The sequence below is a fragment of the Mesoplodon densirostris genome, chromosome 17 (assembly GCF_025265405.1).
Source record: "Mesoplodon densirostris isolate mMesDen1 chromosome 17, mMesDen1 primary haplotype, whole genome shotgun sequence".
NCBI lineage: Eukaryota > Metazoa > Chordata > Mammalia > Artiodactyla > Ziphiidae > Mesoplodon > Mesoplodon densirostris.
Window position 1 is genome coordinate 8,747,251 of NC_082677.1, and position 24,083 is coordinate 8,771,333.

Below are 24,083 nucleotides of genomic sequence, written 5' to 3' on the forward strand. Positions count from 1 at the left end.
TAAGTTTTTTATATTCTTAAACCAAAAAAAATTAGATTCAACAACAAATCCATATAAAGCAATACCATATATAATTTTTAATAACTGTAAAAGCACCATTATATAGAACACTTAATACTTCACAAAACATTAGAAAGAAGCTGTTGGCCAACAAGAAATAAAGGATACATCCTACATGGTCTTATCTGTGGTCTCACACCAAATTAATCTGATTCCAACCTTTTAAGATTTAATTTGGATTCATAAATTCACTATAAGAGTTGTGGTAGAACTTCATCTTAATACCACATAAAACACTGAGATTGCTCCTCTTAAGGCGAGCATGACTTTTCTGTAACTCCATATAATCTACAGCCTAGGATGCTTCATTCCTTGTACTCCCAAAACTTTGGAGCTGCCAACCGATTAGACATGTTTATAGGCATAATTTTAAAAACTGCTTAATTATTCCTTTTAAAAATGAGTGTTTTATAAAGGCAGGCTTGTTTTATTTACACTGTTAGCTCAACAGCCAAAAGTTATTCAGGTTTAACCCTGTTCAATAAAGTGGTAGTTAAAACACAAGATATGACTTTAAATAATGATACTGATTTTCCTAAGCAGCTTGTATAGCTATTAAGAAAGATTTTAACAGACACTTCTAACAATGATACATTGCTAAAATAAAGGAATAATTTCCCAAGGTGTCTGCTTTGAAGGACAATATTCCCTTAGGTGTGTACTTTCTGGCATATTCATTTTAAAGGAAAATCAATATCATCATTATAGCCACACATCTCACATTTTTGGATACATGGATGATCAAAGTAGCAATGGCACTGAAATTCTTCCTGCCTCCTACTTCTCCCTCACCTTTCCAACTTTCCTGATGGAGATGAATTTCCTGAAAAAATAGATTACTTCAGAGAAAGTGGTTCTGAAGCTTTATATTATAAACACTTTAGTTCATTAATGAGCCTATGTGGCTGATTATGTTCTTGAGTATGTTCTCAGGTTTCAGTTTTAAAGTAATTCTTTAGAGAAAGGGACTTTGTTTAATCAAATCAGCAGAATTCTCAGCATCAGACCATGCATATAGGATCACTTTAACAAATGCTTGTTGAAGAGGAATGTAATGACTTCTGCTCAAAAACTTTCAGGTTTGACTATTTACACTGGAATTAGAGCTCTGACTACAACTGAACGAAGAATAAATACCAAAAATTGAAGTAAAAACTGATTTAGGAAAATTTTGAATGCCTGTAAGAGAGACCTCTAATACCCATGGTGACAACCACCCCTTCTGTTAAAGGAGTTCTCATTAGTGAAGCCGCCATGAGCCCTCCGGTTTGGGAACTCTGCGTAGGTGTTCCAGTACCCTGCACCGTCGGAAGGAGATGCATTGTTCCTGTCCTGGTTTCTGTTCGCTCTGCTTGGTTTTTCGGCATGCAGCACACTGTAAAAGGTAACATCATGTTCATACCGTTCTTTCATTCGGTGTATTTTCTCTCTTGGGACTCCATGAATGTTTCTTCTGCGTGGAGGAAAAAAAAAATGCAACTGGTTAGTTAAGGCAGCATATCAAAATGATAAAAATTCTTGTATTTTCCAAGTCCTATATTATTACATAGATAAGCACTCCCTATTCTCAGGATGGAACTCTGACAAAAGCAGAACATCGTGTTAAGCAGTTATCTTTCAGGCTCAACTCCTGTTTTTCATGCTGCCCTGCACATTCCCAAACTACCCTGAGGCTAGCAAAGAGCTAAAGCTTCAAAAATGCTTTGTTTCTGGAAATCTCAATTCTGTGCTTCAAAACATAAAAAAGCACCGTGAGATCTTTTTATTATGTATTTGCCAATTTGTCATGCATATATCTATAATCAATTAAGTCAGTCCTAGATACTTCTAGATCCTTATAAAAACAATATTCTTCCATTCTAGTGGGCATGAGAATCAATTGGGGATGTAGTTTGAAATGTAACTACCAGAGATTCCATCTATGGAATGGGGTCCATGAACTAGGACTTTAACAACCGCTCAGGTAATTCTGATGGGGGTGGTCCACAGATCCCTTTGGAAACACTATCTGCTTATAACCATAAGATGAACTAGACTTATTCCTAAAAAGTAAATTCTGATCTCACTGGTTACTTTAAATCATTGACGTTATCAAGTAGCACAGATAGTGAATATCAGAACCCATGCATTCAGTCAACAAGTTAGTATTATTTGGACATTTACTGCTTTACAAACTAGAAGCAGCATCTAGACCATAAATGAACCACAGACTGTTCAACATCTAAAGATCTTTGTTTAGCCTAAATGCAAAAACATCACTCACAAGTGCAATCCCATGCAGAGGAAAGTGCTTTTAAATGTTCATTAATGAAGCATTTTAGCAGAATGTTAAATGTGTCCTTTTCAAGGACCAAGTCCAAGCCAAGATTTAGCATTTAGCATTATATTAGAAAACTGACCCCAAACTAAAGTCTTTCACATTAATAATTCCAAAGTTATCAATTTCCAAGAATTACCATTTCTGGCCTGAAAACTACCATGTCCATTTCCAGCCTGAAAAGATTCTTTTGTTCGGTCTGAAATACCTGAAAATAGCAGGATACACAATGAGGAACTAGAAAAACAAAGAAGTACCTTGCTAACTCTTGAACGTTGAATTTCCAGCGAGTGTCAGGTTCTCGGAATATAACTTCATAGTTATTTTCAAGTGCCTGATTTTTCAAAAGTACATAAAACATTGAAGACATGGTATGTATGTTGGGGAATGTTTATGCTGCCATTTAACAGTTACTACAAATCTTTTCTAAAATTCCTTTTGTTTAACCAGTAATCCAATGCCTTAGTTTATGTTAACAAATACAGTTGGTATATTTCCATACTTAGCCACTCTCATATTACTCTCGTAATATAATCATATTACAGTTCCCAATGATAAATTGTGAATAATTCTATTTACCATGATGGAAAATTACAAAGGTTCTTTGTTTTGAACATTTAAAAAATAGATAGCTGAACTAGTTTTAAATGCCCTGTCCACAGGAATGAGGAATGAACTCCAATGGCTTCTCAAAGTCCCTTATGTGACTATCATAGACTCACTGCTGTCAAATGCCTTGGCCTATTCCTCATACCTTGGTTTAGAAAGTGAGAGTGCCACAGGCACAGAGCTTGGGAAACAAAAGTGGTTTCCACATCCTTTACATATTCTTCCCTCCAAAAGTAGCTCTCCTTGCTATGCAATATAGTTTGGCTCAATTCACTGTGCCCCATTTCCTTGAGCTTAGAAAATTATTACCATTTCCATTAGATACATCAAACATTGTTTACATTCATAAATTGACCACTACTTTTTTTTTATCTCAAACTGAACTTTCTATTATCATTATTTTTTTATTGTGTTATAAAATACAAAATGAAAAGAACTGGGCTTCCCTGGTGGCGCAGTGGTTGAGAGTCCGCCTGCCGATGCAGGGGACACGGGTTCGTGCCCCGATCCCGGAAGATCCCACATGCCGCGGAGCGGCTGGGCCCACGAGCCATGGCCGCGGAGCCTGTGTGTCCGGAGCCTGTGCTCCGCAACGGGAGAGGCCACAGCAGTGAGAGGCCCGCGTACAGAAAAAAAAAAAAAAAAAAAAAAAAAAAAAGAAAAGAACTAAGTAAGCAGCTTTTCTCTGCATTCTTTAGATGGACACTTCTAATTTGGGAAGGATATCAGATATCATAGGCAGAAAATATTTAATTTCTGGGTCTTACTAATAGCTGTGCATGTCTGGAAAAGATTATGCATGTCTAGAAATTAGAAAATAAAAAGTAAAATGACTTCCCTTAAGCCACTCTCAGTTAACCCGACTCTTGGTTCTGAGTTGTGCCTTAATTAACGTGACTCTTCATGTCCCTATTCATTTCTCTCCCAAGTGGATGCTCGATCCGTGAACTGAAGTAACCACAAAGTTGATGCTAATTTTTCCTACATTCACCAAAGTCCCACAGTCTGGGCCTAAATAAAACTGATGAAAGTACAGTTAGAGAAAAGCATACCTGTATGTAAGCTACTTTGCCCGAAATGTAAAAAGAGGCTTAGGGCCTCCCTGGTGGCGCAAGTGGTTGAGAGTCCGCCTGCCGATGCAGGGGATACGGGTTCGTGCCCCGGTCTGGGAGGATCCCATATGCCGCGGAGCGGCTGGGCCCGTGAGCCATGGCCGCTGAGCCTGCGCGTCCGGAGCCTGCGCGTCCGGAGCCTGTGCTCCGCAACGGGGGAGGCCACAACAGTGAGAGGCCCGCATACCGCAAAAAAAAAAAAAAAAAAAAAAAAAGGAGGCTTAAAGATAGACTGCCATGAGTTATAGAGATATTCACTCTACAATTAGCCAAGTAGGGAGAATACTCAGCTGTCTTCATCCTCCCCCTGTATGTTTCTGGATCTTTTCTGTTTTCTACACTCAGTAAGGAATGAAAACTTATTAGCACAAAAGATGAAATATGTCTTAAAACAGATCAGACATATTTCAAAAATAAAGAAAAATGTGCATATTGCTTTATTCATCCGTTGTTCTGACAGTAGACAGCTGAGTTGTTACCTTTATATGTGTATTTATATTTGTAGTCTAATATCTTAATAGGGTTACAGTGTTAATCTGTTTTTAAACATTGCCCTAGAACTTCCATGCAGTAGCACCACATAGTACTGAAGTCCCCAGTGTGGCGAAGACAGAAGTGTGCTATGAACATCATCTACAACTCCGCTGGTGGCATCATCTAGTCCAACATTTCTTGGCAGGTTTCAGCGGATGCTCCTATGTATGCCTTCCCTTAGGAAAACAATCAAGACAGAAATGCTGTCAAGAATTCAGACCAAGGACTATTTTAAAAATGTACCCTGAGGTGGTATTAGCATCTCAGTAAATTTCAGCCATTGAACAGCAGAGAAACACTAAAACCTCTTTACCTGCTCCCTGAGAGAACAACTATTAATGAATATGAGATCGTGGAAGATCAGAAAAAGAAGAAAGAACAAATGTTTCAACTTTCTCACAAAATGTCCATAACTGAAAATTCACAATGATACTTCTTCCTACCATGACTGCATAGGGCTTCATTTCCCAGGCGTGGAGGTTGGTATTATCAATAATAATGGGGGATATGCCATTCCTCATTGCTTTTCTTGCTGCAACACAATGTTATATAACAGTGAACAACAAGCAACAATCAGAGAAGGGTGAGTGTACTCCATATTTTGTTATTTTTATTACAGGATGTGCTCCTTATACAACTTTAATACCACCTATTTCAGAACCCACTATCAATAATTTTCTTTTTCCTGGAATCTAGGGAGGTTACACTCTGGCATTCTGTTTGGGGGAAAAAATGGCAGAACTTTAGATTAAGCTCCTTCCATAAAACTTTTTCATTTTGCAGTAACTACAATTTATGTGCACAATAGGATTTACCAGGGGTGTGAAAAGGAATTTGTCACCTCTTTTCTGGTTCCATTCATGAGCTTCCTCCAGGAAGTCAGGATTGAATTCATAGGCACCATCTTCCCTGAAGAAAAAATCATCCGTGCTGAAAATCAGGGCCCTGGGAAAGTCGTGTTGCAATTGTCTGGAAAGTGGGGAAATAAGAGATTATTTTATGACCATGCATTTTCATAATATAAATCATTTCCTTCCATCTCCAACATTTAGCAGTTTATGAGACCACCAGGTTTGAGTTGTTGAATCTCAAAAACATGAGATGCTTATTCTCTCTAGAAGGTATCATCACTCTTTCGCAGGGGGAAGGAGAAGGCTGATGGGACTGTGGGTGGTGCCCAGCTCCTGAAGTGCTAGGAAGTGCTGGTCACCACCACTGACTTTTGCAGCAACCAGGAGTGACTCCAGATGAACCTCTGGAGGCTATGCTGCGGGTGTGACAAGAGTCATTCCTTGTGGGCACAGCCCTTACTGCCATTCCTCTATGATGCACCACTGCCCACACCCTCATGCTGCAGCCCCTTCCTGCATCCCCTCAACTGTCCTGGGTCCCCTCGCCTTGGAGATCTGTTCTCCATAAGGACCCACCTGAGATATTGGTTCTTGCTGAGGTATGAAATGTAGATTGAAGTGATGTGATGTGTGTGCTACCTCTATTAGGGAACATTTTAGCAGTCACCTAAACCGACTTTTAAAGCCACAGCAGGAGAAGAGGCAGATTCCAACATGCCCCATGCCTTCCTAAACCTCTGTCACTCTCTCTAAACATGAAAATATCGCAGAAAAAAGAAAAACCATCATGGAGTTTCCCCTTTAAAGCAAAACAAAAACAAAAAAAACATATTAAGTTCTGCACAAAAAAAAACTTCACAGAGAAGATGTTCCCACTTGAAATCCTTATTCAGACTTTTCTGGGGAGAAGATGGCTATTATGCTAGATAGGTAACTGGGTAAATCTCTGAGCCTCTTTTCCTCATCTGTAAAAACTGTGGATAACGTCACCTATCTCGCTAAATGAGGATGATGGCTTAATAACTTGGGGAAGCTCCTCGCGCAGCACCTGACACAATTAACGTATGTTTATTTCTCTTCTCCCTGCAGCACTCACCAGCATAATTCTAACATCAAACAAATTCACCAGGCAAATAGAGTACATAACAAAATGGCCATGCTCAGAATAAAAAGATATTTAAAAGTTGGAGGAAAAAAATGTTGGAGGGTGACAAGGGCAGGAAATGTAAAGAGAAAACAACTATTCAACTGTTTGTTCGTCTCCATCAAGAATTCTCTTTAATCAGGAAAGAACGCAAGGCACTGAAACCACAGATAACGAAGCACTTAGGTTGAAAACTTGGGTTCAATTCTTGACTCTTCCACTACTCAGTCATGTGATCTCTCTCTCTAAGCTTCTGTTTTCCTGACTGAAAACTTGTATAATAATCACTACCTATTAAACAGAGCTTCTAGTAAGGCTCAAATGAGATTAGGTATGGGAAAACATTTTCCAAGAGGTAAGGCACTTTACAAATGTAAGGTATGTTATTTTATTAATAATAAAAACAAATGAAGTCAAATTTTCCAACTAAGACTGTTTACATGCCATCATAGTAAAGTACATTGGAGTGTGTACATAATGGGAGAGGTGGTGAAGAAAATGTGGCCATTTTAAATCTACCACAGATACAGAAACTGACATGAAAGAAAAGTATAAATATCTGATGAAACAAATTCGCATAGTTTCCTTGTAAATGTCTTTTTGATTTTAAAGACACTCAAACTGAAAAGCCCAAATCATAGATCCAAACTTTAACCTCCAATGAGAACAATTATTATAAAGACACCTTAGAAGAAAATCTAAGGGCAACACTAACTGCATTTTCAGGTATGTGTATTTTATATTTGTAAATGCTTTACAGTTTTTAAATTATTTTCATCAATATTATCTAGTCTAAATCATGAAAGCTTCATTCAGAGTTTAAATAATATTGCATAACTTATTTTCCTTATCTTTTGTGTACTACGTTAAGCAACTCTGGATATTAGTTCCAGGACTTTTTTTTTGATATCCCTTCTAAATGTGGTTTGTTCTCCTACTAAGTCTGCCACTTATAGGTTTTGTTTTGCCATTTTCAGAGTTGAGTTTTTCTTTTCATAGACATAGCCTTATCTACTCATGTTTTCCACTGTAGCCTACATGGTCCTCCTAACAAACAGGAAGGCAAAAATATGAGTATTTTTCACCTTTACAACTCTGATGGGATGTGTGGGCAGGGGAGGAAGAAAAAGCGGTCTTTGTGATCTTACTGATCATTCCTTCGAAAACTTGCTTTATCTTCACCTGAATGTTAAATTAGCACTGGCAGTCATGGTACATCTCGAATATGCAAGACAATAAAAGCTCTCCTAGCTAAATGAAAAACTGATTAAATAGACAAGCTTGAGAGTCTCAAACTTAAGTGGAAGCAATAAATACCATTCCATCAGCTTCAGAAGTGATGAGGATAATGCCCCAGCTCTAGCTTGCTTTATGGTGGTCAGGAGCCTCATGCATTAGGGAAATTGAGAGAATGAAAATAAAAGGGAAAAAAATAGAAAGACAATTACATCCACATAGTTTTCACCTCCACAGCTCCCCCCAAATTCACTTGAAAGCACTACTATGAGAGAAACTCAAGGCTGTAATCTTGATTTCACAACTTACATCATTCTTTTATTTAATAATAGAGAACCATGGGAATATATTTAGATATCTATTAGTTACTCCCCACTTGCTGACAGAAGTCCAACATTAGTATTTAATTTTGAGTTGTACCCCTAACTTTTTATTATGAAAGTTTTCCAACATGCAAAAGTAGGCAGAATAATATAATCATTCCCCACGTACCCATCGTCCAGCTTTAACAATTATCATCATATGGCCAGTTTTGTTCCATCTGCTTCATACTTCATTTCAGCAAATACCGCATCAGCGTTCAGATTTCCCTGATTTTCTCATAAACATATTACCATAATTGGTTTGTGTGAATCAAGAGCTAAACAAGATCCATACACTGTACTGGGCTGCCATGTCCCTTGTCTCACTTATTCCATACTTGCCCTCTCCTTTTTATTGCCACCTGAACTTCCCCCCCCAACCTTTTATATGTAGAAAAGGTTCAAACCTATAGAAATGAGTTGAAGGAATAATACTATGAACACTCCTTACCCTTCACCTACAGTTATTAACATTTTGCCTCATTTATTTTACATCTGTCGCATATGTATTTTTGATGTACCATTTGAAAGTAAGTTGCAGACATCATGATACTTTGTTCCTAAATGCTTTGTCAAGTATCTTCTATGAGTAAGAACATTCTCCTACATAATTATATCACATCTTAAAAATAACATTAATTTACATTATTATAATTATAAATTATAACGAATATTATATATACAATAAATAAATTATAAGTGTATTAATTTACATTGTAATTTTATATTATAGCTATTTATAATAGCTAATGTTAATAGATTTTTTTAATTTAAAATTTCCTTCATGGTGCCAATAATATCTTTCATAGGTTCAAGTACTGCATTTGGTTATTATATCTCTTTGGTGTCTTTTAATCTAAACTGTCCTCATGCCTTCTTTGGTTTTCCCTTTTTGAAGAGTCTAGTCGGTTGGCTTGAGACTGCCCCACATTCTGGGTTTGCATGATTGTTTCCTCATAATTAGATCCAGGTTAAACATTTTTAGAAGGAACGTACAGAGGTGATGTTTGTGTACTTCTGATTGCACATAATGACCGTTTGTACCATCGTGCTAAGTTTGACCACTTGGCTAAAAGGTGCTGTCAGCTAGATCTCTCCACTGTAAAGGTGCATTGCTTCCCTTGTAATACTATGTAATGCTGGTGGGCGGGGGGTGTGAAACACGAGACTCCACGTAACATCCTGTTCCCCAACAACCTTTCCCTCAACGATCTTTACATTCATTGCCGATCACTGCCAAATCAGTTATTACACTGGGAATTGCAAATACTGATTATCCCATGTAATTTCTTCTGTATTTACTAGGTGGCATTGTCTAGTAAGGAAGAGCTCTCTTTCCCTGTCCCCTTTTAATAATGCTTACCATCATTATTCTTTATGATGAGCAAATGGCCCCAAATCTGACCAGCAGGTGCCCCTTCAAGCTGGCTCCTGAGTCTTCGTCTACACCAACCTTAAAAATACTAGTTTTCCTTTCTTATTAGCAAAGTAACACATATTCAAGGCAAAATATTTTGAAAGAGAAAACTGCAGAATAGGAGAGGTTCCTATATTCCCCCACTTAAAAATAATTATTAATATTTTGATCCTTTCTCCGGGGACAGAATTTTTTTCTTTTTCTCTCATCTGATATTTTGTTACATAAAAACAGAAACATAATGTAGAGAATACCAACTTACTTTCACCAAACTTATTTCCACAGCAATTATTTCCTACCTCATGAAATATGACTCTGTGCCATTATTTTTAATGATTATGACATAGTTATTCATATGGATGTACCATAATTTACTTAACCAATGCTCTGTGGGGTTAGGTATTTAGTTTGGCCCCAATTTCTTTGATTACCAGCAAGTTTAAATACTTTTTCTTATGCATGCTGGTCATTTAGAGATATTCTTTTGTGAACTGCATTTTCATGTCCTAATAAAACCTCCTTACTGGGAGGTTTATGGCTTTCTTTTTGAATATGTAAAATTCTTAAGTACATCAATTTCTTTTTAATTTTGTTTATAATGAACTCTAACATACAAGTCTCAGTTATTAGAAGTTTTCTTAGTCACATGTATCCATCTTTTATTTTCTACTTTCTGTCTTTGATAATACATTTACAAGTCTTTCCCAACCCAAGACTATGTGAATATTCATCCATTCTATTATTCTATTCTATTTTATTATATTCTATTATAATACTTTTCTATTATATTTTACTCCCCAGTCCATCTAAAATTTTAGTTTAGTATGTGGCAGTGGTTAAGACAGAATGGAAATGGACCCCTATCTTAAACCACTCACAAAAACTTGAAATGGAGTAAAGACTTAAACATAAGACCTGAACCATAAAACTCCTAGAAGAAAGCATAGGGGAAAATCTCCTTGACATTGGTCTTGGCAATGATTTTTTGGATATTACACCAAAAAGCAAAAGCAATAAAAGCAAAAATTAATAAGACTACATCAAACTGAAAAGCTTCTACACAGCAAAAGAAACAATCAACAAAATAAAAAGGCAATCTACCAAACGGAAGAAAATATTTCCAAATCATATCTGATAAGGGATTAATATCCAAAATATATAAATAACTCATATAACTCATTAGCAAAAACCAAAGAATCCAATTAAAAAATGGGCAGAGGATCTGAATAGACATTTTTCCAAAGAAGACATACAAATGGCAAACAGGTACATAAAAAGGTGCTCAACATCATTAACCATCAGGGAAATGCAAATCAAAACCACAATGAGATACCAGCTCACACCTGTTAGAATGGCTATCGTCAGGAAGACAAGAGATTAAAAGTGTTGATGAGGACGTGGAGAAAAGGAACACCTTGTGCACAGCTGGAAGGAATGTAAATTAGTGCAGCCACTGTGGAAAACAGAATGGAGGTTTCTCAAAAAATTAAAAATAGAACTACCATAAAATCCAGTAATCCCACTTTTAGTTATATACCCAAAGGAAATGAAAACAGGATCTTGAAGTTATCTGCACTCCCATGTTCACTGAACCATTATTCACAATAGCCAAGATATGAAAGCAACCTAAGTGTCTGTCAATGGACAAATGGATAAATGTGGTAAGTATATACAATGGTATATTCTGCCAGAGAAAGAAGGAAATCCTGCCATTTGTGACAACATGGATGAACCTTAACGGCATCATGTTGTGAAATAAATCAGAGAAAGACAAATACTGTATGATCTCACTTATATGTGGAATCTAAAAAAGTTGAACTCATAGAAAGAGTATAGTGGTGGTTACCAGGGGCTGAAGGTGTGGGAAATGGGGAAATGTTGGTCAAAGAGTACAAACTTCCAATTATCAGATGAATAAATTTTGGGGATCTAATGCACAGCATGGTGGTTATAGTTAATACTGTTATTATACACTTGAAAGTAGCTAAGAGAGTAGATCTTAAATATTCTCATCACAAAGGAATGGTAATTATGTGGCACAATGGAGGCATTGGCTAACAACAGTGGTAACCATTTTTTAAATTAATTTATTCATTTATTTTTGGCTGTGTTGGGTCTTCGTTGCTGTGCACAGGCTTTCTCTAGTTGCTGCGAACAGGAGCTACTCTTCATTGCAGTGCACAGGCTTCTCACTGCGGTGGCTTCTCTTGTTGCGGAGCACTGGCTCTAGGTGCGCGGGCTTCCGTAGTTGTCCCTCGCGGGCTCTAGAGTGCAGGCTCAGTAGTTGCGGTGCACGGGCTTAGTTGCTCTGCGGCACGTGGGATCTTCCCAGACCAGGGCCGAACCCGTGTCCCCTGTATTGGCAGGCGGATTCTTAACCACTGCGCCACCAGGTAAGTCCAGTGGTAACCATTTTTCAATATAGAAATGTATCAAATCAACATATTGTACACCTTAAACTTACACAATGTGTTAATTACACCTCAATAAAGCTGGCGGAAAAAAAAAAGACCAGTGAGTGGTACAGCTGGATTAAAACCCAGGCTTCTGGCCTCAGAGCTATACACTAAACCACTGTGATCGAGTGCTATAAAATAAACAAACCACATTTATCCTTTTCTCTAGTGACACTGAGGTTGTTTGCAATTTCCTCTATCATGAACAACTTTTCGTGAACATCACTGTGCCAATCTCCTTGTGCATATGTAGAATGTCTCCTGAGGGTATATACTCCAAGTGGGATAGCTTTGGAATCCTTTTTGTTTGTTTTTTGAAAGAACAGAGCAGAGCAGATGTTATTTAAAATTTCCTTCTTTCCTTCAGAAAAAAAATTTTCTCTCTGATAGAATATATGTTCCATGAAGGCAGGGATTTTTGTTTCTTTTGTTCACTGCTCTATTCGAAGCATCTAGAAGAATGTCAGGTACATGAGAGATAATAAATATTTGGTGGGCTTCCCTGGTGGCACAGTGGTTGAGAGTCTGCCTGCCGATGCAAGGGAAACGGGTTCCTGCCCTGCTCCAGGAAGATCCCACATGCCGCGGAGCGGCTGGGCCCGTGAGCCGTGGCCGCTGAGCCTGTGCATCCGGAGCCTGTGCTCTGCGATGGGAGAGGCCACAGCAGTGAGAGGCCCGCGTACCGCAATCAATCAATCCATCAATCCATCAATCAATCAATAAATACTTGGTAGCTGTATGAATGGTTCTTGAATGTTAGGCTCTGTTGTCTTCATTATGTAAACTTTGTATAGGGTCCCAAACTGTGTGAGGAGAACTTCTATTTACTCATCTTTACATGTTGAGAATTTTACCCAAACCTCAGATTTACCCCCAAAGAGGACTGGGAGAGAGAATTCTTAGATTCCAGTACTTCCTCTAGATGTTACTGGAATTCTCCTCAAGAACTTTAAGCTGGGAGGCAGGAAACAGATTCAGTGACCCAACAACCTGAGGAGAATGGGGAGGAAGACATGGCTGTAAACATGTCGGGCCAGTCTCCCCCGAAGCCCGGTGTAGCCTGCCCTTCTCGGTGCTGCCAACCACCATGCCAAGGCTGAGCCCCGCCCTTGGAGAGATGGAGCTCAACCATCACCAGCACCATGGATACCGCCAAGCCACAGTGGCTAAGGGGACTCCAGTGAAGAGTTCCCAGGCTGTCCTACTGCTCACTCTTGCCCTCACTCCTCACACCTCCAAAGTAGGGCATGTTTATGAGATCCAAAACCAGACTAACAGCCCTCATGTGCCAGTGTGGCTCCACTGCAGTTTCTAGGAGAAATTCCTTTCAGTATCTTGAATGTGAACAACACCCTTCCAGAGAATCCAGAAATGCCACAGGCTATGTTTTATGTTTTCAACTCAGCCATGCTCTGAAGAGGAGAAGGAATCAGAAGCACACCCACCTCAGCACTAACTTGTTTTTAGCTGTGTTTTCCCAGAATGTCATAAAGCAGATACAGACAACAGAACAGTGGCCAGACAGGAAAACTGTCACTTTGGGTTCTTTTTTGACTGCTGTTTAAATGGGAAAACAGCTGTATCTTTGATACTTTTTTTTTTTTTTTTTTTTTTGCGGTATGCGGGCCTCTCACTGTTGTGGCCTCCCCCGTTGCGGAGCACAGGCTCCGGACGCGCAGGCTCCGGACGCGCAGGCTCAGCGGCCATGGCTCACGGGCCCAGCCGCTCCGCGGCATATGGGATCCTCCCAGACCGGGGCACGAACCCGTATCCCCTGCATCGGCAGGCGGACTCTCAACCACTTGCGCCACCAGGGAGGCCCCTTTGATACTTATTTTTAAATCCCTCTTTAGGATAACTATTGGGTGAAGGAGATGGCACATGAAACATTTTCACATGTAAAACATAAGAATGGGTTTCTTATGAACGGAATTAAAGGGAAGTTTTTTTTTCTTTTTCTTTATTTTCCCCCCTCTTGTCTATTCTCAACAGCTCATGCATTCTTTTACATTTCTCTTTATGTGAATCATCTCCTTTTTGGTTTTGTTGTTTACTCAAGACCCATGCTGATTCTGAGCTACCAACTCTTAGGAAGTTTCTGGCATTAACACATCCATCAAATATTTAGGCCTACTATGTGCCAGGCCTTCTTTTAGGGACTGAACAGAATAAAGCTCCTGATCTCATGGAGCTTGCATCACATGAAGCTTACCTTCTCATAAAAGAAATAGATAATAAACAAGTATGTATATGCCAAGTGGTGCTAAGTTCAAGAAAGAAAAGAAAGTCAAAGTAAGGGGCAAAGAAGGTTGGAGAGGTGCTACTATCCAGAGGGCCTTTCTGGATGGCAGAGAAGGCCCCTTTCAGACCCTTTTCTTCATCATAACCTTAAAAAGTATGGGTAAAGAACACTGAAATATCCTAGTTACACAATACTTCAACAGGACTCCTTAATCGCCAAAAGTGGATATAGGTGTTTTTGTCCATGAACATTGCTGGTAAGGTAAGACCACTTTGTGCATTATGAAATCCTGAATCTCAGAATCAAATGCATGATTCTCTGATCCTAACGTCCTCATCTGTAACATAAAAACACTCCATGTTAGGATTATTGTAAAGATTCAGTAAGCTAGCATATATAGTGCCTGCACAGCCAATACTCAGTAAATGTGGGCTTTCTTTTCTGTCTCCATTACTGCCGTACCCTTTCCCAGGCTCTTACCTTGATCAAAACAGATAGCCTTCTCCCCAAGCCATGCCTGCAATGCGACGGAGAGCGTTATGAAGGAACAATCAGATGTGAGACTAGTTTTCCTGTTATCGTACTATTTCCTCCATCTCATAGAGCCTAGCTATCTTTAGGTAACTTGGAATGATAATAATTTCATATTGGGTTCCTCTAGAGTCCGAATGGGCCTAGAACGGTTGCCATTATATAGAGAAGAGTTCGTCAAAATGCCAAGAAGGAACCAGGGCACTAAGTTGGGTTATGTTATAAATATCCTGTCATGTGAGCGAATGAGGAAGAAACAAGAGATAACCCTGGGAGGTCAGTGTTGGCTATCTCTCCCCAACACATCATAGTCAGGATAAATATGAATACTTATTTAGAAATCCAAATCTCATCTCTTCCCATGGCCCTCAATGGTACCACATTAATAAAGAAAATTGGGGCTTCCCTGGTGGCGCACTGGTTGAGAATCCACCTGCTAATGCAGGGGACACGGGTTTGAGCCCTGGTCCAGGAAGATCCCACATGCCGCAGAGCAACTAAGCCCATGCGCCACAACTACTGAGCCTGCGCTCTAGAGCCTGCCAGCCACAACTACTGAGCCTGTGTGCCACAACTACTGAAGCCCCTGTGTCTAGAGCCCGTGCTCCGCAACAACAGAAGCCACCGCAATGAGAAACCCACGCACTGCAATGAAGAGTAGCCCCAGCTCACCCCAACTAGAGAAAGCCCACGTGCAGCAACGGAGACTCAAAACACAGCCGAAAATAAATAAATAAATAAATAAAATTAATTCCTTGGTAATTTTTTTTTTATATTAGAAGAAACATATCACCAATACTGACAAATAATAACATGTGGCTTCCTTACCCAGACAGTTGAAATCCAGGTAAACAAAGCCCACTTAATAGGGCCTTTACCTGTTTTATTCATGAACAGTAGATCGAAACCAACCTCATTATACTTTTACCACCTTACTCCCACTAGCCTCTTCCTTTGGTGCAGAAGAAAAAGCTCTGATTAGAAATAAGGAGAATTCATTGCTATGAACTTGATCAACATATACAACTTCTTGAACTAATGTCATTTGCAGCAATATGGATACAACTAGAGATTATCATACTAAGCAAAGTAAGTCAGAAAGAGAAAGACCAATACCAAGTGATACCACTTATATGTGGAATCTAAAATTCGATACAAATCAACATATCTACAAAACAAAACCAGACTCACAGATATAGAGAACAGACTTGTGGTTGCCAAGGGGGAGGCAAAAGGTAGGGGAGGGAAGGAATGGGAGTTTAGGATTAGCAGAGGCAAACTATTAGATATAGGATGGATAAACAAAAAGGTCATACTGTATAGCACAGGCAACCATATTCAATATTCTGTGACAAACCATAATGGAAAAGAATATGAAAAAAATATATATATGTGTGTGTATATATATGTATAACTGAGTCACTTTGCTGCACAGAAATTACACATTGTAAATCAACTATACTTCAATAAAATTTTTTAAAAGTATATAACTTCTCAGAGTTTAGTGTCTTGAGATTGGACTAGATGAACTCTGTGGGAACTTCCTGTTCATTTCCTGAGATTTTCCTATGAAAACATTCTTCCCCTTTCATTTCTTCCTCTATTCCTACTGCTTCTCTAATCATAACCACATCTGCGACACTATATTGCCCAATTCAGCAGGGTCTTCTTCCACTACCCCGACCGCTCCAGGACTATGGTGGTGGGGATTCTCCTGTGTTACCTTTCTAGTAAGTGATTGTGCACACATACTGCAGAGTGTGTTCTTACTCTCTGTGAACATAGGAAGCACATATAGTACTCATTCATCCCAGCCTCCAAAGAGAGGCACTGCAAGGATTCTCAGCGATGGGGAGAAGAGATTCAGGACCCACCTTAGGAAAATTACTAAAAATATAAAAAGTAGCTTCTCTAAGTAGACCTAAGTGGTTAAAACTCTGAGATGTCACCTGCCTGATACTCTATTTTCATACACACAGACTTGGAATACTGCCAACTTCCTGTTTTGACCTTGCTTTTTTTTTTTTTTTTTTTTGCGGTACGCAGGCCTCTCACTGTTGTGCCCTCTTCCGTTGCGGAGCACAGGCTCCAGACGCGCAGGCCCAGTGGCCATGGCCCACAGGCCCAGCCGCTCCGCGGTATGTGGGATCCTCCCGGACCGGGGCACGAACCCATGTCCCCTGCATCGGCAGGCGGACTCTCAACCACTGAGCCACCAGGGAAGCCCCTTGACCTTGCTTTTATTTATGAGATCCCTAGCCTCATAATTAAAAACACCATGGTCCAGGCCTGCTGGCTTAGAGCACTGTGGAGTGAGTACACTTTGGGGTCTAATTACTCACTACTTAGTTAACTAATCCCCTATTCTCACTGTTTCCCGTATTTTTTTTATAATTGTGTTTGTTTGTAAAGTATACATTTGTCCCCATCTCTGTCCCATCATTGCATCACATCAGGAAAGCATCCTTTCACCTCCTTGGAAAGCTCTAATGCCAAGAAATAATGAAAAGGTATTTCTTTTGATGGAAAATTCCATGTCGTCCAGAGATAAGGATGAGGAGAAAAGACAGCTGTCAGTGAACATCCTTTGAACCTACGGAATCCATGTTACAAACCATTTTTGATGGTGCCAAAACAAACTAGCACACTGCAAAGGACATATGTCCTAGAGTGTGATTCCCAGACTTTGCTTTGATTGATACGTAAAGATTCAAAAAAATTCCGGGGACTGACTTAAGGTTGACAACTTTTAATTTTTCAAATAACGTCATTAAGAAAAAGAAAAGACTATACTATTGCCGTTTCATTTCATTTCATTTCAAAAGGACAATTTAGTGGTATATGCATGCAAGGGAATGCTATTCAGCCACGAAGTAATGAGGTTCTGACATATGCTACAACATGGATGAAGCCTGAAAACATTAAGCTAAGTGAAATAAGCCAGACACGAAAGGACAAATACTGTATGATTCCACTTACATGAGGTATCTAGAGTAGGCAAATACATGGTGACAGAAAGTAGATCAGAGGTTACCAGGGGCTGAGGGGAGGGCGGGAGGATGAGGAGTTATTGCTTAATGGGTACAGAGTTTCTGTTTGTGGTGATAAAATTTTTTTTAAAAAGATAGTGGTGGGCTTCCCTGGTGGCGCAGTGGTTGAGGGTCCGCCTGCCGGTGCAGGGGACATGGGTTCGTGCCCCGGTCTGGGAGGATCCCACATGCCGCAGAGCAGCTGGGTCCATACCGCAAAAAAAAAAAAAAAGATAGTGGTGATGGTTGCACATCATGTAATTAATACCAATTAACTGGACACTTAAAAGCAGTTAAAATGTCCACACATGCACAGAAGAAAGCACAGAGGTAAAGAGACGTCCACAGATGTTTTCACTGAAGTCGGAGGATAGAACAAGTGCAGATCCAAGTGAGTTTATCAGTTCAGCTGTGGAAAAAGAAACAGTTCTGGATCACGTGCTGAGAGTGAAAGGGTTTTAGGATTGGAATCCTGTTTCTTCTCTCAACCCTGTACTCCTTTATCCAGATTTTAACATTCTCCATGACCTGGCCCTGGGTTTACCTAACCAACACACTCACTAATATAAACAACCCACTGCAGTAAAACCACGCTCCTCATGAGCCTAGAACATCCAGCTCTTTCCCATGTCCATCTCCTTATTCATGATGGTAATCCTCTTCCTTTGTTCAGTCACATCCTCCTGGTCTTCAAGGCCAGGTCAAGAACCATCTCCACAGGGAGGAGACTAGCTCTTCCCTAATTATCCCATCTTCCTAACCATGCTCAGTGACTCCCCTGGCCTTGAACACCACCAGCAAAGAGCAGGCTATTCCCCATGAGACTTTACTTACCCACAGCAGTGTACTGGTTATTGTCCTCCATTTGTTGGTCTTGTGTAGGCTCCTCTTAATATTATTTTGTATATACCTTACTAAGCAAGTGCTAACAGTCTTATAAGTACTCAGTAAATACTACTATTGTTGACTAGTGAAAAATTAACAGTAGTTGGTATTTATATGGCCCACACATTCGTCGGTGCTTTCACATTCATAATCATATCCTTGTTGACCACAGTACCTTAAATCCTCACAATAAACTTACTAATGGAATATTAGCTTCATTTTAATGAAGAAGAACCTGAAGTGTTCAAATTAAATGACCTATGCTAATTAATAAAAATTAATAAAATATTAAATAATTAATTAATAGCACCAAATAATTAAAATCAGTCTCCTTACAGATTAAAAAAGCTTCCTAGTACATCCAATCGAGAATAAACCTAGGAAAGCCTTTTTATATAGAAAATGACATATTTACTTGGTTATTTAATAAATGCTTCATCACACAACCTAGGTCTATCGAGCCAAGTTACTGAATAAAACTATTTGCAGCTAAGTTAAAAAGTTATTTTCACCTTTAAAAAGTTAACAAGTAATATGTATTTGTTGTGGAAAAAAATAAGAAAATAACTCAGGGGCAAACGTCTATATTCCATCCCACTGCCTAAAAATCAACAACTATTGTAACCTAGCAGGACCCCATGGGGGCATTCTCTGGACAGGCCTTCCCCCATATCCTCTGCTTTGGCTTCTCTCTGAAGTATCTAGATAACAGTATTTGACTCACATTTCCTGAGTTGTCTTGCAGATGTAAAAAAATCCCCTCTCAGACAAATGGAAGACGTTAACTACTTGATGACCATAAACACACAGCTCCAGGTGGAGCCTAAGGACTGATAATGTTAATCCCTGTGATACCACCCTGCTACCTCACCATCAGCCAATCAGAGAACCGTGCACAAGCTGGTCACATACCCTGAGACCCGCCCCCTCCACCTGGCTTTTGAAAATGCAAAGGGCTTCCCTGGTGGCGCAGTGGTTGGGAGTCTGCCTGCCGATGCAGCGGACGCGGGTTCATGCCCCGGTCCGGGAGGATCCCACATGCCGCGGAGCGGCTGGGCCCGTGAGCCATGGCCTCTGGGCCTGCGCGTCCGGAGCCTGTGCTCCGCAACGGGAGAGGCCACAACAATGAGAGGGCCACACACTGAAAAAAAAAAAAAAAAAAGTGCATTGCCCAAGCCCTTCTGGAAGCTCAGGACTTCTTAGGGCATGAGCCACCTCTTCTCCTTGCATGGCCTTCCAATAAACCTTCCTCTGTTCCAAACTCCGACGTTTCAGTTTGTTTGGCCTCACTGTGCGTCCAGCACACTAACTTGCGTTAACACTATGAACAATATCTTTTTACACATTTCTTTGAAGAGAAAATGGGATTTTTGTGCATTTATTTGCAGTCAAATGTACATCTATGTTCTCACTAATGACTCATGACTTATAAGCCAATCCTCTATTTTTGTACACTTAAGTTGGCTCACATTTTTTTCTTTTTCATATTTTTTTCTATCACATCAAAAACTCTGCTGAACATCCCTCTATCCTCATGCACTTGTCCAGTTATTGTCTTAGGATGAATTCCTGGAAGCAGGACTTACAGGTCAATGGTAAGAACCTATTTTTGAAATGCTTTTTAAATGAAATAGAGGTGATGAAACACATATAAGGGCCAGGCTAAATTTTTAGTACTCTGATGTACTTAAAAATTTTAAACCAGATACAACTCCAGCTGCTGTTTTTAAACCTGTCCAAAGAATTTAAATAGATGGTTTCCACATTCCAGTCCCTGCAAACTATGAAAACATATAGGTGAAAAGCATAGAAATCTAACATTGATTTGGAAGACCAGACATATCCTAATTTCAAAAACATTTTTAATTCTTTAATCAAATGAGAAACAAAAGTTAAGCAGGAAAAAGCTGAACCCGCATTTGTAAAAACGCTCTCCAAGTTTTAAAGAAAAAAGTTTTATTTTTCTGATCCAAGAAATACATGTCCATTATAGAAAATTTGGAAAATACATAGAATAATGAAAATATGAATTTCCCAGAATCCAACAATACATAAGATAGACTTACAGTTTTACTATTTTCTTACACATGTATTTTTTAACAATTTGCCATTCTCCTTCTCTCCCCAAACTGACCCCCCAACAAAAAAGTGGGGCAGGCAGGTCCTTGAGGGACATGGCCTGTCACATCCACTACCCTTGCATCCTCCCTGCAGACCTCTCTCCTCGCTGAGCTGTGGACTGTATCCTTGCCTACTTTCCTGACTTCCATGTAAATGCACAACACACCACAGAGCAGGGCCAAAGTCCTGTGCTCTCAGAACTGCCAATGCCCAGCCTATCAAGAGAACTCACAATGTCGACTCCCAGCTGCCTCCTTCACTTCAGAGCCAGACTTCTCCCTAAGAACACCTTGAAGATGATCTCTGCTGATCAACATCTTCGGCAGTAACTAATGTCTCTTAAAATTTATACAGCACTTTAAAGTTTAACAAGTTCTCTCATACACATTTAATCCCCACAAGAGTCCTCTGAAGTAGACAGAGCAGATAGCCCTATTTAAAAGGGAAGGAAGCTGAGGTGCAGAGGAGTTGAGGTCATAGCTAGTCAGTGGCAGAGCCTGGACCTTCCTGGCAGTCCAGTGGTTAAGACTCCGCACTTCCAGTGCAGGGGGTGCGGGTTCAATCCCTGGTCGGGGAACTAAGATCCCACAAGCCGTGGGGCACAGGCAAAGAAAAAAAAAAAAAAAAAAAGGAAGTCATAAACTGACTCAAAGGTCAGAGCTCCTTACCTAGCCATTATTAACAAAACATTTTTAAGTCTGACAACTAGAAATTAAGAGCTAGAAAGATCTTCAGTAAATCATCTAATTCCTTCTCAGTATTCACATGTAAAGGAAAGTAAAAAGAAAAGGCAGGTGATTGCCCAAAGTCACCAACTATTTTGTGAAGAAGAGGATCTAAAGGCACAATCTTCAGACTCCCAGGGCAGTGCTCATGCCAGTCGTCCCTAGAGAGATGTTCTTTAATAAGTTGGTCTCTCATCCGATGTCTTCCGCTTAGCCAAATGTCAACCAGGAATTAAAATCCTAAAAGTGTAAGAATGTTAGAGCCAGAAGGGACCTTAAAGACTACCCAGGCCAATCCACTCGCTTTAGAGATGAGGAAAGTGAGGTCCAAAGCTCACGGCTTCTGCTGTTCAATTCTGTGCACCTTCCACTCACCCTATTACTTCCCTTCTTTAGTTATAAACAAAATCTGGCCAAAGATGTTTACTGCCTTCTCGGACAGTGTGTGATAGGCCACAGATCAGCAAAGCCACAGTAAAACTGATCGGGATTTGATTTCAGAAGATACCTTGTTGGTAACAGATGTACCCACCATGACTGTATCATAAAATAACCAAGTTCTGCTGGGTTCTAGGCAGGCTCCCTCATTCTCTACCCAGCCAGAGAGAAGGCCTATTGAAATGTTCGTGTTTCTTAGAAAAGGGTACCAATGGCCCTTTGGAAGTCGCCCATCTCTTGAATCTGTGAAAATGTAGCAATATTGTTTTGCTAAAGGCTTCTACTCCACAAATCAACCAGGAATCCTAACTAAAACTGGCAGCACAACACCAGGGCTGGCACAGTTCCCTGACCCTAAAGGACCCAGACCCTCCTCCCAAGGTCTTTGTGTACCATTCAAATCCGCTTCTCAATGTGTGCTACGACCTTGATTCTTCTTCATTGGTTCCACAGTTCTATGGCCAGTCCCATGGTTCTACAGCTAGCCTTACCTCTCTGGTGAGATGGAAAGCTCTTTGAGGGCAAGGGACCACTTCCAATGAACACATACTACTACTAGACACTGTGCTTTGCAGGGTAAGATACGGCCCCTACCTTCAAGAAACTTACAGAAGGATAAACAAAACCATGTGCAAAACCAAGCGCAGCCACAGAGGTGTAAACAGGAAGCGGTGGAGCCCAGAGGGCGAGAACTAATAAGCCTGAGTCGTAAAGGGCTGGTGGAATCAGTAGGGGAGAGGGCGGTAGAGGGCAAGCCGAGCAGGCAAACCAGGCACGCGGGGCAGCGCCAGCAAAGGCAAGGAGAGAAACAGTTCAGCGCTGCAGGAACATCAGGCGCAGGACAGAGTGGAGGGAGCTGAGGCTGGAGCAGAGGGCCTAGCAACGTGGCCCCAGCAACGAGGCCGTGCAATTCGCTCTGACCCGGTACGGGGGCCGCTGGCGCACCTAGCGAGTAAACCAATTTGGGCTCCCGTTGCGAAGCTGTGTCAATGACGGCCTCCAGCGGCCGCGCAACCCCCTCCCCGCACCTGTGCGCCTTCGCAGCCGCCAAAGCACACGCAGGGCTGCCTCCCTCCGCCAGATTTTCTACGCGGCCGCGCGCCCGGGTCCCAGCCCCTGCCCCTGGGCCCCTGCCCCTGGGCCCCCGCTTCTCCGCTCAGGTTTAAAACGCCTGTTGCCGCACCGTGGCGGGTGCCTGCGTGCCAGCGGGAGGCCCGGCGATTTCCTCTGCAGTCGCCATCGGGCTTTCCTGAAGAAGACTGTCCGCGGGCCCCCGACCCCGCGCTGCGAGGCTGGGGGCGAAGGCTACCCGCCCGGCTGGCGCAGGGGCCGCGCGGGGGCCGGTGCCATCTGGGGCTCGCGCCAGGCGCAGTGCCGACAGCCGTCCTCCTGCGAGGGTACAGCATGGAAACCAACGGGACGGGGCACCCGCGTCTCGAGCCTGCGGCCCGGCTTCCCCCCGGCAGGCTCGGGCCGGGGCCGGGCAGGGGGCTCGCTCGGCCGGGTCCGCGCGCGGCGCCCGGACGCGTCATTACCTTGCCAGCGTAGTTTTCCCCGAGCCCGGGAGGCCTCGCAGGAGGTAGAGGTGTTTCCGAAAGCTGTGGCGGCGCGGAGGTGTCCCACGCGTGGGCGGCGGGGCGGGCGGCCGAGGTGGCTGCTGCTGCTGCCGGAGGCTCAGCCTCCCAAAGGATTCAAGAAAACTCTCCTCCATGGGGTGGGGGCTGGCTGCGAGAACACTGCTTTCCCCTTCCTGAAGTCACGGTCTTGGCCAAAGCTGTTGTTTTTGTGGCTCTCCGGCCATGTGATAGATGGAGGGGCGGGCGCTCGGAGCCCAGCCCCTCCTTCCCACACGCCCGAACTGCGCTGCGTGGGAGGGGTCGTCCCTACCTGGAAAGCTGGGGACGCTGGGAGACTGACAGCCGGGAAAACCTGGGCAACGCGACCCCCGCCCCCCTCCCCCACTGCCTCCCCGTCCCCCCCCCCCACTTCCCGGTGCCCTTCACCCTGGGGGGAG

At 41.5% G+C, this 24,083-nt stretch overlaps 1 protein-coding gene and 1 non-coding gene across 7 annotated transcripts; both read right to left on the bottom strand.

Annotated features, from left to right (window-relative positions):
• Window positions 1–1,245: 1,245 nt before the first annotated feature.
• On the bottom strand, window positions 1,246–23,805 carry N4BP2L1 (NEDD4 binding protein 2 like 1). 6 transcript variants are annotated; one of them, XM_060079982.1, is made up of 5 exons: window positions 23,605–23,805; window positions 5,474–5,601; window positions 5,076–5,164; window positions 2,635–2,711; window positions 1,246–1,513 (listed from the first exon to the last, which is right to left on the bottom strand). In XM_060079982.1, exons 1-5 carry the CDS (start codon window positions 23,778–23,780, stop codon window positions 1,255–1,257), a joined length of 729 nt encoding a protein of 242 aa, XP_059935965.1. In that variant the 5' UTR covers window positions 23,781–23,805; the 3' UTR covers window positions 1,246–1,254. The 6 variants fall into 6 exon arrangements, with proteins under 6 accessions (XP_059935965.1, XP_059935966.1, XP_059935969.1 ...); XM_060079983.1 differs by lacking the exon at window positions 2,635–2,711 and adding an exon at window positions 2,517–2,585 and having other exon boundaries at window positions 1,375–1,513; XM_060079984.1 differs by lacking the exons at window positions 1,246–1,513; window positions 2,635–2,711 and adding exons at window positions 2,020–2,064; window positions 2,517–2,585.
• LOC132477836 (small nucleolar RNA SNORA16B/SNORA16A family) lies at window positions 13,564–13,695 on the bottom strand. The gene has a single exon (XR_009530340.1). It is a non-coding gene; the product is annotated as a small nucleolar RNA SNORA16B/SNORA16A family (small nucleolar RNA).
• Window positions 23,806–24,083: the final 278 nt, after the last annotated feature.

Excerpts from the sequence above, each read along its gene's own strand:
- N4BP2L1 (XM_060079982.1), bottom strand. The coding sequence starts at position 23,780 with ATGGAGGAGAGTTTTCTTGAATCCTTTGGGAGGCTGAGCCTCCGGCAG. Across the intron at positions 5,602-23,604 it reads GGGAAAACTACGCTGGCAAG|ACAATTGCAACACGACTTTC; the intron begins GTAATGACGCGT and ends CCCACTTTCCAG. Across the intron at positions 1,514-2,634 it reads AACGTTCAAGAGTTAGCAAG|AAGAAACATTCATGGAGTCC; the intron begins GTACTTCTTTGT and ends TCCTCCACGCAG.